The sequence below is a fragment of the Pongo pygmaeus genome, chromosome 12, assembly GCF_028885625.2.
Source record: "Pongo pygmaeus isolate AG05252 chromosome 12, NHGRI_mPonPyg2-v2.0_pri, whole genome shotgun sequence".
Classification (NCBI taxonomy): domain Eukaryota; kingdom Metazoa; phylum Chordata; class Mammalia; order Primates; family Hominidae; genus Pongo; species Pongo pygmaeus.
Genome location: NC_072385.2, coordinates 799,828 through 818,926, shown reverse-complemented (window position 1 = coordinate 818,926; position 19,099 = coordinate 799,828). Strand labels below are relative to the sequence as shown.

The window sequence follows — 19,099 nt, the reverse complement described above, 5'->3', positions numbered from 1 at the left end:
TGTGTTTTCTTCTAAGAGTTACATATTTTTAGTCCTTACATTTAAGTCTTTTATTAATTTATATTTAATTTTTTTATATACTGCAAGGTAGGGGTCCAATTTCTTTCTTGTGCACTTACATTCAGCTGTTGAAGAGACTGTTCTTTCCTCCCTTGACTAGACTTGGCCACCTTGTTGAACAGTCATTGACCATATATGTGAGGACTAATTTGTGGTATCTCAAATCTGTTCTGTTCTTTTGGTCTAAAAGTCTATTGGTCTTATGCCAGTACCACAGTCTCTTGATGACTGTAGATTTGTAGTAGGCTGTGAAACTGAAAAATGTGAGTTTTCCAATATTCCTTTTCAAGATTGTTTTGAATGTCAGATCCTTTGAATTTTTGTATGAATTTTAGAACGAGTTTCTTTGTTTCTGCAAAAATGCCTTCGGAATTTTGATGGTATTGCATTGAATCTGTATTGTCATCTTAACAATATTGTCTTACAACCCGTGAATGCAGAATGTCTTTCCAGTTATTTCCACACTCTTTATTTTTTTTCAGCAAAGTTTTGTGTGTACCATCATGGTTAGATTTCTGCCTGAATAACTTATTCTTTGATGCTATTATAAATGGAATTTTAAAAATGTTTTCATAGTTCTTTACAACTGTATGGAAATATAGCTCATTTGCCTAGGTTTGTTTTGCATCCCGCCTCTTTTATTAGTTATAATTGGTTTTGTGTTTTGTTTGGAGCTTTATACCCATAAGATCATGTGTGGATATAATTTTACTTCTACTTTTTATTTCTAATTTAGATGCCTTTTATTTCCTTGTCTTGCCTAATTGCTCTGGCTAGAACTGCCAGTGCTACATTGAACACAAGTGGCAAATGCACCATCCTTGTCTTGTTCCAGATGTTAGGAAAACAGCTTTCAGTGTTTCATCATTGATCATGATATTAACTGTTGGTTTTTTATACATCCGATTGTCATGTTGCAGAAGTTCCCTTCCATGCATAGTTTATTGAGTATTTTTATTATAAAAGGGTGTTGTATTTCATCAATGTTTTTTTCTGCACCAATGGAAATAATCACCTGCTTATTCATTTTCCTGTTACAGTTTATTACACTGATTGATTTTTTATATGTTGAGCCGCCCTTGCATTTTGGGGATAAATCTCACAGGGTGATAGTTTACAATCCTTTGATTATACAGTATTGCTGCTAGTATTTTGTTAGTATTGCTAGTATTTTGCTGAGATTTTTGCTTATATATTCATAAGGGATATTGTGCTGTAGTTCTCCTTTTTGTGCTCTCTTTGGCTTTGGGATAAGGATAATGCTGTTATCAAACAATGAATTAACAAGTATTCCTTCTTCATATATTTTGTCAGAAGAGTTTGAGAAGAAATGGTATTAATTCTTCTTTAAATGTTAGGTTGACTTAACAGTTAATGCAGCTATTTGGTCATAAATGTTTCTTTGTTAATCGCTTTCGATTACTAATTCAATCTCCTAGGTTATAGGTCTATTCAGATTTTCTCTTTCTTCTTGAGCCACTTTGGTAGTTTGTGTCTTTCTAGCGATTCATCCATTTCATCCAGGGCACCTAATTTGTTGTTAGACAGTTGTTCACAGTATACTCCCGTAATCCTTTTGCATTTCTGTGAAGTTGGTAGTAATGGCTCTGCTTTCATTTATTGTTTTAAAAATTAGTCTTCCATGTTTTGCTCAGTCAATATAGTGAAAGGCTTGATCTTTCAAAGAATCTGTGTTCATTCTACTGCTCTCCAACCTTCTATTTTATTGATTTATGCTCTTTATTATTTCTTTCCTTCTGCTAGCTTTGCATTCAGTCTTTTTTTGTTTTCTTCCACTGCCTTTAGGTATAGAGTGAGGATATTGATTTGAGATTTTTTCTTAAATGTAGTTGTTTATATCCATATATTTTCTACTTTCACTGTATTCAATAAGTTTTGGTATGTTTTGTTTTTATTTTAATTTGTCTCAAGATATTTTATAATGTTGCTTGTGATTTATTTTTTCACTCACTGGTAGTTGAAGACTGTATTGTTTAATTTCCACATTTTTGTGAATTTTCCAGTTTTCACTTATTTATCTTTTGTTTCTTCCATTGTGGTTGTAAATTATATTTTGTATGATTTCAAACTTTTAAAATAGATTAGGACATATTTTGTGGATGAAGATATGGCCTATCCTAGAGAAAGTTCCATATACACTTGAAAAGAATGTATATTCTGCTGTTGTTGGATGGACTGTCCTGTATATGTGTATTAGCTCTCAGTGGCTTATACTGTTGTTTAAGTCTTGTATTTCTCATGAAGCTTCTGTCTGGTTTTTCTATCCATTAATTAAAATGAGATATTGAAGTTTCCAACTGTGACTGTTAATTCTTTCAGCTTTACTGAGGTGTAATAGAGAAATAAAAATTGTACATGTGATGCGTTTATATGCATATTCTGAAATGATTACTAAAATGAAGTCAACGAACATGTTAATCACCTCACAGAATAGTTACCTTTTTGTGTGCATGCGTGGGATAAGAAAACTGAACTCTATCCCCTGTGACTGCAGAGTGGCTATTCCAGCTGCTCCAGGCTCCAGCAGAGGAAGACCGGGGCAGGTGACACCACCAGGGGGGCCCTCAGGCATGGCGCGCACGCATTCCAGAGGCCACCCAGACCATGCTCCGCCTCCTGGCCACCCAAGCTGCAGTCTCCCTCTGTGTGCAGGCAGCAGCTGCCTGGCAACCCCCGAGCCCGCTCGCACTCCCAGCCTCGCAGAACCAGGGCCTGGTGTACCAGTGGCTGTGGTCAAGCCATGCATTCTGCCCGGCGGCGGCTGCACAGGATCGAGAACTGAGAAACCGCCACTCAGCCCCACACGGGGTGACTGCCGAGTGCCCATGGCAGCGGCCCCGATCTCCCTCAGGTGGAGGAGTGGTTGGCAGGCACGGCCTGGGGGCCCTCAGGCTTGGCACGCTGGAGATCCCGAGGCCGACCAGGCCATGCACCTCCACCCCGCCTGGGCACCCAAGCTGCAGCCGACTTCTGTGTGCAGGCAGCAGCCTCCAGGCATCTCCCGAGCCCGCCCGCACTCCCCACATCTCGGAAACAGGACCAGATTTTCCTGTGGCTGCGTCCAAGCCAGGCGGTCTGCCCTGCAGCAGCTGCACGAGGGCAGGAAGCGGCCCTCAGTCCCATCTCCGGTGGCTGCAGAGGGCCCCTGACTAGAGGTCTCGAGCTCTGACAGAGGAGGAGCCGGGCAGGGGTAGGGTCTGACTTGACCATTTGGAATTACAATACACTTCACCCATCAACCACAGAACATACACTGGAGTATCATCTGTGTGCAGATGAGTATACTGCTCAAAGCGATTTACAGGTTCAATGCTTTTCCTATCAAACTACTAATGTCATTTTTCACAAAATAGAAAACATCTAAAATTTTTATGGAACCTAAAAGGAGTCTGAATAGCCAAGCCAAAGCAATACTAAAGCAAGACATAAGCTATAGACATCATATTACATGACTTCAAACTAAATAGAAGACTATAGTTATCAAAACAACATGGTACTGTTAGTAAAACAGACACATAGACCAATGGAACAGACTAGAGTACTAGAAACTAAGTCCACATGCCTGCAACTATCACATCTTTAACAAAGTTGACAAAAGTAAGCAATGGGAAAATGACTTTTTATTTAATAAATAATGTGGGGATAACTGGCTAGTCGTATGCAGAAGAATAAAACTAGACCCCCATATTTCACCAAATACAAAAATTAGCTTAAGATGGATTAAAGAGTTAAATGTAAAATCTCAAGCTATAAAATGCCTAGAAAAAAACCTAGGAAATACTTTTCTTGATAATGGCCTTGGAAAATAATTTATGGCTTAGTCCTCAAAAGCAATTGCAACTAAAACAAAAATTGACAAGTGGGATTTAATTAAACTGAAAAACTTTTGCATAACAAGAGAAACTATAAAAGTAGTAAAGAAATAACCCACAGAATGAAAGAAAATATACACAAACTATGCATCTAACAGGGGTCTATTATTCAGAACCTATAAGGAACTTAAACAAATCAACAAGCAAGCAGCAAGTAATTCCATTAAAAAGTGGGCAACAGGACATGAACAGACACTTCTCAGAAGAAGACATACACACAAGCACCCAACAAACATATGTAAAAGTGCTCATCATCACTATTTATTAGAGAAATGCAAATCAAAACCGAAATGAAATACCATTTCACACCAGTCAGAATGGCTTTTTTTGAAAAGTCAAAAGAAAAACACATATCAGTGACGATTTAGAGAATAGAGAACACTCATACACTTTCTGAAGGACTGTAAATTAGTTCAGCCACTGTGGAAAGCAGGTTTGGAATTTCTTAAAGAACTGAGAGTTGAACTACCATTCAACCCAGTAACCTCATTACTGGATATATATTCGAAAGAAAATAAATATCTACCAAAAAGACACATGTAGCCATATTTTTATCACAGCAGTATTCACAATCACAAAGACATAGACTTAACCCAGGCATCCAGCACTGGTGATCTGGATAAAGACTCATGGAATACTATACAGCCATAAAAAAATTATGACATTTGAAGCAACATGGATGCATTGTTTCCAGCAAGCTAATGCAAAAGCAAAAACAAAATACCGCATGTTCTCTCTCATAAATGGGAGCTAAATGCTGGGTACAGACGGTCATAATACAGAGGAGCAGGAGGGGCCGGGACTGGTGGCTCACGCCTGTAATCCCAACACTTTGGGAGGCCAAGGTGAGCGGATCACCCGAGGTCAGGAGTTTGAGACCAGCTTGGCCAATGTGGTGAAACCCCGCCTCTAATGAAAACACAAAAATTAACTGGGCATGGTGGCTGGCGCCTGTAATCCCAGCTACTCGGGGGTCTGAGGCAGACAGTCGCTTGAATCCGGGGGCGGAGGTTGTAGTGAGCCAAGATCGCGCCACATCACTCCAGACTGAGAGACGGAGCAAAACTCTGTCTCAAAAACCAACAAAGAAACAAACAAACAAACAAAAAACAGAGAGGGAGGAGAGAGAGAATACAGATTGATTAAAACTACCGATTGGTTAGTGTCCTCTCTACTTTGGTAATGAATTCATTCATTTAATTCACAATTCATCCATTCAATTCATAATTCAGTTCCCCCTGAGAAAAAAATATACACTTGTCATTAAAATCTCTCTGTATCTTACTGATTTCAGATAGAAGTTAAATTTCACCTTAATAATAGAAACAAAAGAACTAGTTAAACTGACAAAAACTAATAAACTTTGCTCAAATTTACTGACAGAGTCATGGGTTCTTCGTATAATAGTAACATTCTACCAGTTTTAAGTAAAATAAATAAGGAAACAATCTTAATTCCATCGCCTACCGGGAGGGACGTGCTCCCGCTCCCAGGTGAGTGGGACCCTGCGCTCTGGGCGGGTTGAGCCGCGGTCTCTGGCACCTCCTGTTGGCAGCGTCGCCGTTGCAGGCACAGGGCAGGCATTGGGGGGCGGGAAGCTGGCCAGGCCCAGGCGATTCCTTTGCCAGGGGCTGGGCAGGTGCGGAGAGGGGCGGAGGTGTGCTGCCCTGGGTGAGGGAGTTTCGCGGTCTGGATGGTTCGACATCCCTGCCCCAGGAGGGGGCTTCAGGAGCTGGGTGGGGAAGGGGAGGGACGAGGGGACGCAGGCCAGGCCAGGTGGCTCCTTAGACCTGGGTGATGCAGGAGGGGCTGTGGAAGAGCAGAGAGGACCCAGAGCAGAAACCGGGAACTGATACCTCTGGCTGAATATTTGTCCTCTTGCTGAAGTTTGAAAGTCAGTTATTTCATTAAAGTTTAATTTTATTATAAAAATAACAACTATTAAAAATTCCCTGTAGTCACTGGAATGATGAATTTTGGTACAGTTTCAGCATAACAATCTTTGGAGATTTTAGATATTCTAATTATTCAAATTGCGGCCATGCTTCAAAATATATGCCGTATATTTTTATGGCATCCACCCCTGTGTCCCTGTGTCCCGCATCTGCCTCTGTGTCCCTGCTGTCTCAGGAAACGAGCTTCTTCCTCCTTCCGCAGACTCGGATCAAGCTGTCCTCCCTCCGGCGCCTGAGGCGGTCATGGGGACAGCCTGCCCTCGAATAGCCCGAGAAAGCCCGGCCTGTGCCCTGTGCTCGGCGTGCTGTCCTGGCTCGTGCCCCTCAGAGCCCCTCACAAAGCAGTGTGACAGGTGTGGAAGGACCCAGCACCAGGCAGCGGTGAGCGGATGGATGCTCCAGGGATGTGGGGCTGCTGCCAGCCAAGAACCCAATGCCAAATTCCATGGCATAATTTTGGATATTTTTCCCTTAAATTTTTGTGTAAGGCTTTCAGACTTACACATTTTGAGTTTTTAAAAAAAATATAGCATAAACTACAATTCTTACTTCTATATTTTACCTGTTGATAGCAAGTCTTCATAAAGTTTTTTGTTAAAGGGGGCTATGCCCTCTCCATATGTTTGCCTTTGCACCCTTGTTGAAGATCATTTTGACCATATACACAAGGCTTTTGTGGAGAGAGGTGTCTCTATTATTTACTATGTCCACATGTCTTGATTTAATACATTTCTTTTTAGATTTTCTCCTTTTTAGTTTTTGAGACAGGTTCTCTGTCATCCATGCTGGGGTGCACTGGTGCGACCATGGCTCACTGCAGCCTTGCTCTCCCAGGCTTAAACAATCCTCTCACCTCAGCCTCTGGAATAGCTGAGACTACAGGTTCATGTCCCATTGCCAGGTTAATTTTAATTTTTTTTTATAGCGATGGGTGTTCTCACTATGATGCCCAGTGTGGTTTGAACTCCTGGGTTCAAGGAATCCTCCTACCTCAGCCTCACAAAGTGCTGAGGTTACATGTGTAAGTCATAGAACCTGGCCTCAAAATACCACATTTGAAAAGAGTTCAACAGCACTGCAATTAGTTTTTGATTTAAAAATTTTGAGGGCTCCCCACTTGACATTCTTTTATAAGTTAAATTGGCTATTTTCAGTCATGAGATTTCATAGGTTTTAGAATTTTGTATTTCTGCAAGTAAATATTGTTATGATTTATATAGCTATTGCATTTAATCTGTTGTTGATTTCATTAGTATAGACTAAAAAAATTGTTTTCTAATTTATGAATATGGGATATCTTTTCAATTGTCTAATCTATAAATATAGAATATCTTCCCCATTGTTTGTGACTTTTCTTCAGCAACATCTTGCAACTTCTAGTATACTAGTCTTACATCTCTTTGCTTCTTTATTCCAAAGTATATTCTTCTTAATGCTGTTTTCAATGGAATTTTAAAAACTTGGATTGTACATTGTAATGAAGAGAAACACACTTAATTTTGTATTCTGCAATTTTGCTAAATGCAACTATTAGTTCTAACAGGTATTGTTTTCAGCATGTAGGATTTTTTGTATCTAACATCATATCATAAGTAACAGGTAATTTTACTTCTTCCTTTATAATGTGGATGTTTTCTTTCTTTCATTGCCTGGTTGTTTTGCCAGGACATTCACTGCTATTTTTGAATATATGTGGCAACAGTGAATATCTTGCCTTATTATTAATCTTAGAGGATAAACCTTCCACACTTCAGAATTCAGTATCATATTAGTCATGATTTTTTTGTTTTGTTTTTGTTGTTGTTTTTGTTTTTTTGAGATAGGATCTTGCTCTGTTACCCAGGCTGGAGTGCAGTGGCATGATCTGGGCTCACTGCAACATTCACCTCCCGAGTTCAAGCCGTTCTCATGCCTCAGCCTCCCTGATAGCTGGGACTGCAGGCCTACACCACAACGTCCAGCTAATGTTAACATTTTTTGTAGATACAGGGATTCACCATGTTGGTCAGGCTGGTTTGGAACTCCTGACTTAAAATAATCCACCCACCTCAGCCACCCAAACTGTTGGGACTATAGGCATGAGCTGTTGAAACCAGTAGGTGATGAGTTATTTATATATCTTTTGTTATGTTAGTTTCCTTTTATTTCTAGTATATTGAGTGTTTTTTTATCTTGAAAAGCTGATTAATATTGTCAATTGACTTTTATGCATTATTTGAGATGATTGTGTGGTTTATATCTCTTACTCTGTTAATATGATATGTTAAATTGATTGATTTAAACTCTCATTCCAATATGGCCAAATAGGATGAGCTCTGGTCTGCGGCTCCCAGTGTGATCAATGGAAGATGGGTGATTTCTGCATTTCCAACTGAGGTACCTGATTAATCTCATTGGGACTGATTGGACAGTGAGTTCATCCCATGGAGGGTGAGCTGAAGCAGGGGAGGGCATCAACTCACCCAGGAAGTGCAAGGGGTTTGGGAGATTTTCCTTTCCTAGCCAAGGGAAGGCATGACAGACTGTACCTGGAAAAACAGTACACTCTCACCCAAATACTGCACTTTTCACACAGTCTTAGCACCTGGCAGACCAGGAGATTCTCTCCTCTGCCTGGTTCATTGGGTCACACACCCATAGAGCCTTGCTCACTGCTAGCACAGCAGTCTGTGTTTAACCTTCATGCTGCAGCTGAGCATGTGGAGCTGAATCCGCAATTTTTGAGGCTTGAGTAGGTAAACAAAGTGTCCAGGAAGCTTGAACAGGGTAGCGCCACTCACAGCTCAGCAAATCCTACTGCCTTTAAAAACCCCACCTCTGTGGGCAGGGCATAGCTGAATAAAAGGCAGCAGAAACTTCTGCAGACTTAAACATCCCATCTGACAGCTCTGAAGAGAGCAGTGGTTCCCCTGGCATGGTGTTTGAGCTCTGAGAATGGACATACTGCCTCCTCAATTGGGTCCCTGAACCCCATGTAGCCTAACTGGGAGACACCTCCTAGTAAGGGCCAACAGACACCTCATACAGGTGGGAGATCCTCTTCGATGAAACCTCCAGGGAAGGATCAAGCAGCAATATTTGCTGTTCTGCAGCGTCCTCTGTTGATACCCAGGCAAACAGGGTCTGGAGTGGACCTCCAGCAAACTGTAACAGACCTGCAGCTGAGGGACCTAACTGTTAGAAGGAAAACTAACTAACAGAAAGGAAAAGCATCAGCATAAACAAAAAGGACTTCCACATCAAAACCCCATCTGTAGGTTACCAACATCAAAGACCAAAAGTAGATAAAACCACAAAGATGGGAAGAAACCAGAACAGAAAAGTGGAAAATCCTAAAAACCAGAGCATTTCTTTTCCTCCAAAGGATTGCAGCTCCTCACCAGCAACGGAACAAAGCTGGAGGGAGAATGACATTGACGAGTTGACAGAAGGAGGCTTCAGAAGGCTGGTAATAACAAACTTCTCCGAGCTAAAGAAGCATGTTCGAACACATCACAAGGAAACTAAAAACCTTGAAAAAAGGTCAGACAATGGCTAACTAGAATAAGCAGTGTAGAGAAAACCTTAAATGACCTTATGGAGCTGATAACCATGGCACAAGAACTGTGTGACACATGCACAATCTTCAATAGCTAATTCAATCCAGTGGAAGAAAGGATATCAGTGATTGAAGATCAAATTAATAAAATAAAGTGAGAGGAAAAGTTTAGAGTAAAAAGAGTGAAAAGAAATAAACAAAGCCTCCAGGAAAAATGGGACTGTGTGAAAACACCAAATCTAAGTTTGCTTGGTGTACCTAAATCTGACAGAGAGAATGCAACCAAGCTGGCAAGCACTCCTTAGGATATTATTCAGGAGAATTTTCCCAACGTAGCAAGGCAGGCCAACCTTCAAATTCAGGAAATACAGAGAACACCACAAAGATACTTCTGGATAAGAGCAACCCCAAGATATTAATTGTTAGATTCACCAGGGTTGAAATGAAGGAAAAAAAGTTAAGGGCAGCCAGAGAGAAATGTCGGGTTACCCACAAGTGGACACTCATCAGACTAACAGCAGATCTCTCAGCAGAAACCCTAGAAGCCAGAAGAAAGTGGGGACCAATATTCAACATTCTTAAAGAAAATAATTTTCAGCCCAGAATTTCATATCCAGCTAAACTAAGCTTCATAAGTGAAGGAGAAATAAAATCCTTTACAGACAAGCAAGTTCTGAGAGATTTTTGACACCACCTGGCCTGCCTTAAAAGCGCTCCTGAAGGAAGCATTAAGCATGGAAAGAAACTACTGGTACCAGCCACTGCAAAAAATATGCCAAATTGTAAAGACCGCCGATACTATGAAGAAGCTGCATCAATTAACGGGAAAAACAGTGAGCTAACATAACAATGACGGGATCAAATTCACACATAACAATATTGACCTTAAATGTAAATGGTCTAAATGCCTCAATAAAAAGACATAGACTATCAAATTGGATAAAGAGTCAAGACCCATCAGAGTGCTGTATTCAGGAGACCCATCTCACATGCAGAGACACACATAGGCTCAAAATAAAGGGATAGAGGAAGATCGACCAAGCAAATGGAAAGCAAAACAAATTAAAAATTTTAAAAAAGCAGGGATTACAATCCTAGTCTCTGATAAAACAGAATTTAAACCAACAAAGTTCAAAAGACACAAAGAATGCCATCACATAATGGTAAAAGGATCAATTCAGCAAGAAGAGCTAACTACCCTAAATATATATGCACCCAGTATAGGAGCACCCAGATTCATAAAGTAAGTCCTTAGATACCTACAAACAGACTTAGACTCCCACACAATAATAATGGGAGATTTTAACACTCCACTGTCAATATTAGATAGATCAACAAGACAGAAGGTTAACAAGGATATCCAGGACTTGAACTCAGCTCTGCAACAAGCCGACCTAATAGAAATCTACAGAACTCTCCACCCCATATCAACAGAATAAACATTCTTCTCAGTACCACATCGCACTTATTCTAAAATTGATCACATAATTGGAAGTAGGCCCTCCTCATCAAATGTAAAAGAATAGATGTCACAACAAACTGTCTCTCAGATCACAGTGCAATGAAAATAGAACTGAGGATTAAGAAACTCACTCAAAACGGCACAAATACATGGAAACAGAACAACCTGCTCCTGAATGGCTACTGGGTAAATAAGGAAATGAAGACAAAAATAAAGATGTTCTTTGAAACCAGTAAGAACAAAGACAAAAAACACCAGAATCTCTGGGACACATCTAAAGCAGTGTGTAGAGGGAAATTTATAGCACTAAATGCCAACAAGAGAAAGGAGGAAAGATCTAAAATCGACAGCCCCACATCACAATTAAAAGAACTAGAGAAACAAGAGCAAACACACTCAAAAGTAAGCAAAAGGCAAGAAAGATCACAACAGAACTAAAGGAGATAGAGACACAAAAAACCCTTTAAAAAATCAATGAATGTGGGAGCTGATTTTTTGAAAATATCAACAAAACTGATAGACCACTAGCAAGACTAATAAAGAGGAAAAAAGACAAGAATCAAATAGACACAATAAAAAAAGATAAATGGTATATCATCACTGATCCCACAGAAATACAAACTACCATCAGAGAATACTATAAACTCCTCTACACAAATAAACTAGAAAATCTAGAAGAAATGGATAAATTCCTGGACACATACACCCTCCTAAGACTAAACCAGGAAGAAGTTGAATCTCTGAATAGACCAATAACAGGCTCTGAAATTGAGGCAATAATTAATAGCATACCAACAAAAAAATATCCAGGAACAGATGGATTCACAGCTGAATCCTACCAGAGGTACGAAAAGGAGCTGGTACCATACCATTCCTTCTGAAACCACTCCAATCATTAGAAAAATAGGAAATACTCCCAGTTCATTTTATGGGACCAGTATCATCCTGACACCAAACCCTGGCAGAGACAAAACAAAAAAAGAGAATTTTAGACCAATACCCTTGAGGAACATCAATGTGAAAATCCTCAATAAAATACTGGCAAATGGAATCCAGCAACACATCAAAAAGCTTATCCACCATGATCAAGTAGTCTTCATCCCTGGAATGCAAAGCTGGTGCAACATACACAAATTAATAAATTTAATCCATCACACAAACAGAATCAATGACAAAAACCACATGACTGTCTCCATAGATATAGAAAAGGCCTTTGACAAAATTCAACAGTCTTTCCTGCTAAAAACTCTCAATAAACTACATATTGATGAAATGTATCTCAAAATAATAAGAACTATTTATGACAAACCCACAGCCAATATCATACTAAATCAGTAAAACTGGAACCATTCTCTTTCAAAAATGACACAAGACAAGAATGCCCTCTCTCATCTCTCCTATTCAAAATAGTATTGGAAATTCTGACCAGGGCAATCAGGCAAGAGAAAGAAACAGAGGTATTCAATTAGGAAGTCAAATTATCTCTGTTTGCAGATGACATGATTGTATATTTAGAAAACCTCATCGTCTCAGCCCAAAATCTCCTTAAGCTGATAAGCGACTTTAGCAAAGTCTCAAGATAAGAAATCAATATGCAAAAATCACAAGCATTTCTATACAACAATAACAGACAAACAGAGAGGCAAATCATGAGTGAACTCCCATTCACAATTGCTACAAAGAGAATAAAATACCTTGGAATATATCTTACAAGGGATGTGAAGGACCTCTTCAAGGAAAACTACAAATTACTGCTCAACGAAATAAAAGAGGACACAAACAAACGGAAGAACATTCCATGCTCATGGATAGGAAGAATCAATATTGTGAAAATGGTCATACTGCCCTAGGTAATTTACAGATTCAATGCCATCCCCTTCAAGCTACCAATGACTTTCTTCACAGAATTAGAAAATACTACTTTAAAGTTCATATGGAACCAAAAAAGAGCCCATATCTCCAAGACAATCTAAGCAAAAAGAACAAAGCTGGAGGCATCATACTACCTGACCTCAATCTATACTTCAAGGCTACAGTAAACAAATAGCATGGTACTGATATCAAAACAGATATATAAACAAAGGGCTAATATCCAGAATCTTCAAAAAACTTAAACAAATTTACAAGAAAAAAACAACATCAAAAAGTGGGCAAAGGACATGGACAGATAATTCTAAAAAAAGACATCTATGCAGCCAACAGACACATGAGAAAATGCTCATCATCACTGGTCATCAGAGAAATGCAAATCAAAACTACAATGAGATACAGTCTCATGCCAGTTAGAATGACGATTATTTGAAAGTCAGGAAACAACAGATGCTGGAGAGTATGTGGAAAAATAGGAAGGCTTTTACACTGTTTGTGGGATTGTAAATTAGTTCCACCATTGTGGAAGAGAGTGTGGCCATTCCTCCAGGATCTAGAACTAGGAATACCATCTGACCCAGCGATCTCATCACTGGGTATATACGCAAAGGATTATAAATCATGCCACTATAAAGACACATGCACACGTATGTTTATTGCAGCACTATTCACAATAGCAAAGACTTGGAACCAACCCAAATGTCCATCAATGATAGAACTGATTAAGAAAATGCAGCAAGTATATACCATGGAATAGTACGCAGCCATAAAAACGGATGAGTTTTTGTCCTTTGCGGGGACTTGGATGAAGCCGGAAACCATCATTTTCAGCAAACTATCACAAGGACAGATAACCAAACACCACATGTTCTCACTCATAGGTGGGAATTTACCAATGAGAACACTTGGACACAAGGCAGATAACATCACACAACGGGGCCTGTCAGAGGCTGGAAGGGCTAGAAGAGAGATAGCAGTAGGAGAAATATCTAATGTAAATGATGAGTTGATGGGTGCAGCAAAACAACATGGCACATGTAAACCTATGTAACAAACCCGCACGTTGTCCACATGTACCCTAGAACTTAAAGTATAATAAAAAAATAAAAAACAATTAGATTGATTTACATGTGTTGAACACTACTTACATTGGAGAGATAACTCCTTCTTCGTCACGGTGTATAATCCTTGCAATATGTTATTGAATTTGGTGTTCTAATGTTCTGAGGAGAATTTTTACATCAACAGTCAACAGGAAAATTGATTTGTAGTTGTATTTTTTTTTTCCTTAGTGTCTTTGTGGGGTTCGGTGTTGTGTTAATGCTGGGCTCATAAAATAAGTTGGAAATTGTTTTCTCTTTTTCATTTTTCTGAAGTAGTTTAAGAAAGGTTGGTGTTAACCCTGCTTTAACATTTTGAAAATAATAATTTAATGAAGTGATCCGGGCCTGGGCTTTTTCAGGGGGGGTTGTTGTTACTACTTATATACCTATTCATATCTTTTTATGGTTTATTTTTAGTATAACCTATATTTCTAAACATTTGTCTATATCTCTTAGCTTATCATATTTTTTGGCGTATAGTTGGAATTAAACTTTTATAATCTCTTCTTTTCCTACTTTTGTGGCATCACTAGTAATAGCTAGTCTTTTATTTCTGAATTTAATTAATTGAGATATCTTCTTTTTTCTTTTAATCTAACTGTCAGTTTTCTTAATCTTTTCAATAAAACCAAATTTTAATTCATTTTTCTATGGCTTTTAATTGTTACTTATTTATAACTGCTGAAATTTTTATTCTTTACTTATGTTTGGTTATATTTACTGGTTGATTTAGACAGATTTTTTTAATGTACACATTTACTACTACAATTGAATACAAGCTTTAGATGCATTCAATAATTTTGTTATGCTTTGTCTCCAGTTATGTTGAAATTTTCACTGTGATTTCTTCTTTAACCCATAATGTTGTTTAGGAGCATGTTACTTGATTTTTATGTATTTGCAAATTTTTAAATTTTTCTTCTGGTATTCACTTCTAGTTCCATTCCATTTTAGTCGTAAATGATATTTTGTATGATTTTAATTTTCTTGAATTGATTTCTTTGTGGTCCGATTTGTGATATTGTCTCAAGAATGTTCCATGTGCGCAGCAGAAGCATGTTCATTCTGTTGTTGAGAAGACCCTTTCTAAAAGTCTGTTGGATTTGGTTGAACCACTCCCTGCTCAATCCTTTATCTTCATTTGGTCTGCCAGGTTGTCCTCTCCGTTATTAAAATCTCCTATCATTTTGGTGGTGGTCTCTATTCCTCCCTTTATTTTTATTTATAATTTTGTTTTTTACACAGACGAAGTGTTGCTATCTTGTCCAGGTTAGTCTCAACTCCTGGGCTCAAGCCATCCTCCTGCCTCAGCCCCCTCCAAGAGGCAGGGATTACAAGCAGGCGTGAGCCACTGTACTCAGGCTATTTCTCCTTTTAATTCTGTAATTATTTGTGTTATGTGTTTGGAATAGTTGCTGATACATCTGCATATTTTAATTATGATATCTTCTTGGAGATTTATTTTTATTATATAATGTCCTTGTTTGTCTTTATGACAGTTTTTTGCTTAAAGTCTAATCATCTAATGTAAGTGTGACCAACATTTTTCTATTTTGGTTGCTATTTAGGATGATTTGGTTACCGTATAGAATATAATTTTCCATCCCTGCATTTTCAATCCATGTTTATGCTTAACTAAACAGAATTTATTTGATTTTATATTTTTAGTTTTACAAACAGTTTATAAACAGAATTTATTTGATTTTATATTTTTAATTTTTCAGTGACATTGTGTCTGTTATTGGAGAATTTAACATTGTTACCTATAAGGTTATTATTTGCAGTTAAGGAGTTACTACCGCTATTTTGTTAATTGTGTTTCTTTTGTAGTTCTTTTATTTATTTATTTTATTTCTTGCTGTCTTCCTTTTTGTTTAATTAATTTTTGTACTAATATGTTTTTATTTCTTTTTCTTTTGTATACATTCTACATGTATTATCTTTGTGATTACTATACAGATTACATGAAAGGTCTGAAAGTTATAACAATCTAGTTTAATCTGATGTTATCTCCAGTAGCATACAAAAACTCCAGTCTTTTACATGACTGTCTTTCCCAACACACACGTTGTTCTTGATGTCACAAATTAGGCCCTTTTATATGATGTATTCTTTAACATACATACAAAATATTTTTGTGTATTTTGTGTCAAATTCCATAAGGGAATTAAAATTACTTGCCAACATCACAATAATACAGGATGCTATATTTCTCTATATATTTGCTTTACAATAGAGTTTTATACTATTGCATGGCTTTTTTGGTACTCTCATTTTTTAATCTCAAGGGACTTTCTGGTATTTCTTGAAGAACAAACCTAGTGGTCATAAACTCCTTCGGCTTCAGTTTATCTGAAAAAAATCTTAATTTCACCATCATGTTTCAATGAGAGTTTTCCCATATATAATGTTCCTGGTTGGTAATTTTTCTCTTTTTTTTTTGAACTTGAATATAACATCCCACACTCTGAACTGCAAAATATCTTTAAATACATCTGTTGATAGTATTAGCGGGCCTAAATTTTATGGGTTTAACCTTTTTTCTCTTGAAATTTTTGAAGTTTTTTCTACGAGATATTTAACAGTTTTATATTGTGTCTCACTTTGGTTTTCTTTAAATTTATGCTGGTCAAATTCCACTAAAGTTCTTGAGTGTGTTTGTCCATTTCTTTTTTCAAATTTGAGCAGTTTTTATCCATTAATTTTGTTTGTTTATTTATTTATTTTGAGATGGATTCTCACTCTGCTGCCCAGACTAGAGTTCAGTGGTGTGATCTCAGCTCATTGCCACCTGGGCTAGAGTGATTCTCTTGCCTCAGCCTCCCAAGTAGCTGGGACCAAAAGTGAATGCTACCAGGCTTGGCTAATTTTTGTATTTTTGTATTTTTTTTTTTAGTAGAGATGGGGTTTCACTACCTTGCCAGGTGGATTTGAACTCTTGACATCAAGTGATCCACCTGCCTTGGCCTCCCAAACTGCTGGGATTACAGGTATGAGATACCGTGCATGGCCTGTCTTTTTTTTTTTTAATAACACACTTGGGATTTATTATTTATTTCTTCTTGCCTATTTCTCCCTTTTGAAACAGCAATGTCTGTCCTTTGCCTTTCTCACCTTTGTATTTCAAAAACACATAACATGTTAGATTTCATAGATAAACAGCTAAAGAAAATCTTGCATTAGAATGAATTATACCTTGACTTTTACCCATATGAAGTTTGGACAAGACATTGAAGTTAGATTTTAAAGTTGATTCTGGAGTGAGTTTAGAATTATAGAGTCTAGTAGATGGAATGATTGTATTTTGTGTGGAATTAAAAATGAATTGGGGACATGAGGCATGGTTTTCATGTTTTGTTTCCCTTAAAACTTTATGCTGAAAATTAATCCCCAAAGCAGCAGTATTGGGAGGTGTGGTCTTTCGGGATGTGTTTAGGTCAGGAGTGCTCTATCCTCATAAATAGATTACTGCTCTTATTAAAACGTTTGATGAAGAAAGTTTGGTCAATTACACATTACAAATTCTCTCCACCTCATATTAATTCGTACAGTGAGAAAAAATGACCCATGGATTGTCTACTTATCTCCAGTCATTCACCTTTTTATAAAACTTAACCTAACACTGTACCAAGTGTGCAGATACAAATGTTCATATGTCATTGTCCATGATCTTGTGTAATTTAACAGAAGATATAAAAATAAACTAAAAACTTCCAGGACACATGGCACTTATAACCGTTCAGGAAATGTGAAGATAATAAAAGCACAAAAGGAGGGGGCTTCAGTGGCATCATTGCATATTTGATGTTTATGGGAAGTGACGGAAAGAGCAGGCTAGGAGGATGGTTCACATGGGGTTGCTAGGGATGACTCAGGACTTTTTGATTAAGGTAACCATGATGGTCGGCACTGATGAGAGTGGTGCTCTTGGTTGACATAATCACAGAGATTTTCTAAGAAGAGACTTTTTTGTCCTGTTTGTTTTTCCAGATATGCATTTACTTTTCTGATAAAGGACTTATCTTCAAATAATAGTGCCATAAAAGTGCTTTTTATTCCATAGAATTGGAATCTCTGTCATGTTCCTTCCTGTCTTCTGGATTTTTGCCTGCTTTTTGGGTTGCAGGCCCAGGTCCTGTGACCAGAGCATCAGTAACTAGGCTTTCATCTACATAGTGATGCTCCTACCATGACAAACTTGTTCTCTACAGATATAGATTGGCAAGATGTTCTCTAGAGTGGCCTCAAATAGAAGCCTACTGTCTATCTTAACATGATAATGAGCAGCTTCTTCCCATGCACCATCTGCTCTTTGAGCATACTACAAGCCATTGCCATTAATCCCAGAACGTACTGGTTGGTGAATTTCAAACTCACTCATTTTAGTTATACACTATGTATTGTCTTCCTCTAATGGATTCTCAACTTCTGTATTAGTAGTGACTGGCCCCACTAAAGCTAAATCAAATGTAACCTGAGAAAGAATTATTTTTCTTATTTACTCATCTATTACCAAATTTACTCTTTTATTTAATATAACACTTGGGATAACATTTTCTTTTCTTCTTTCACAAATGTGCTTCATATGGATATATCACACATTGTGTATAGTTTGACACAGTGTTAATATAGTTTCGATCTATTTGGATGTTTGTACATTTATTTTATCTCAATATTTGTTCTCAGGAAGAGTATTTTTCTTCATAATCTAAATTTTCAGTAAATTTTAAATGCATTTTACTGAGGTAAATATATTCAGTTTACATTGCTTTTTTGTATTAAGGCACATTTTTCCTCAATCCTGAAAATAACTTTTGAAATATATGTAATTTTAAATTTACATATCTTTCCCTCAGAACTTTGAAGACCATAATCTACTGGATTCTTGATCCTATTCACATATTGAGAAATAGGTTTGTTTTCATTGCTTTATAATTAATTCGAATTTTATCTTAGATGGCTTTATGTGATATTCTCTACTTTGGTATTATGTTTTTAACTATTGTATTTCTTTTAATAGTTATGCCTTTAAGCTATTATAATTAATTATTTTAATAATTATATATTTTTATTCCCTATTTGACATTCACTCCATTTTATTTATTTAAACTGGGACTTAAACTACATGACTTATTCTAGATTTTTATGTATTTCAATTTTTCATATTGTTTATTTGTTTTAACCCTATTCGGACTTCTAAATATTCACTTCATCCTACA

The 19,099-nt window shown here is 37.5% G+C and overlaps 1 protein-coding gene across 1 annotated transcript; it reads left to right on the top strand.

Annotated features, from left to right (window-relative positions):
- Positions 1–2,492: 2,492 nt before the first annotated feature.
- On the top strand, positions 2,493–3,230 carry LOC129026043 (ESX-1 secretion-associated protein EspI-like). Its single transcript, XM_054473528.1, has one exon. The coding sequence runs from the start codon at positions 2,493–2,495 to the stop codon at positions 3,228–3,230; it is 738 nt and encodes a 245-aa protein (XP_054329503.1).
- Positions 3,231–19,099: the final 15,869 nt, after the last annotated feature.

Excerpts from the sequence above, each read along its gene's own strand:
- LOC129026043 (XM_054473528.1), top strand. The coding sequence starts at position 2,493 with ATGTTAATCACCTCACAGAATAGTTACCTTTTTGTGTGCATGCGTGGG.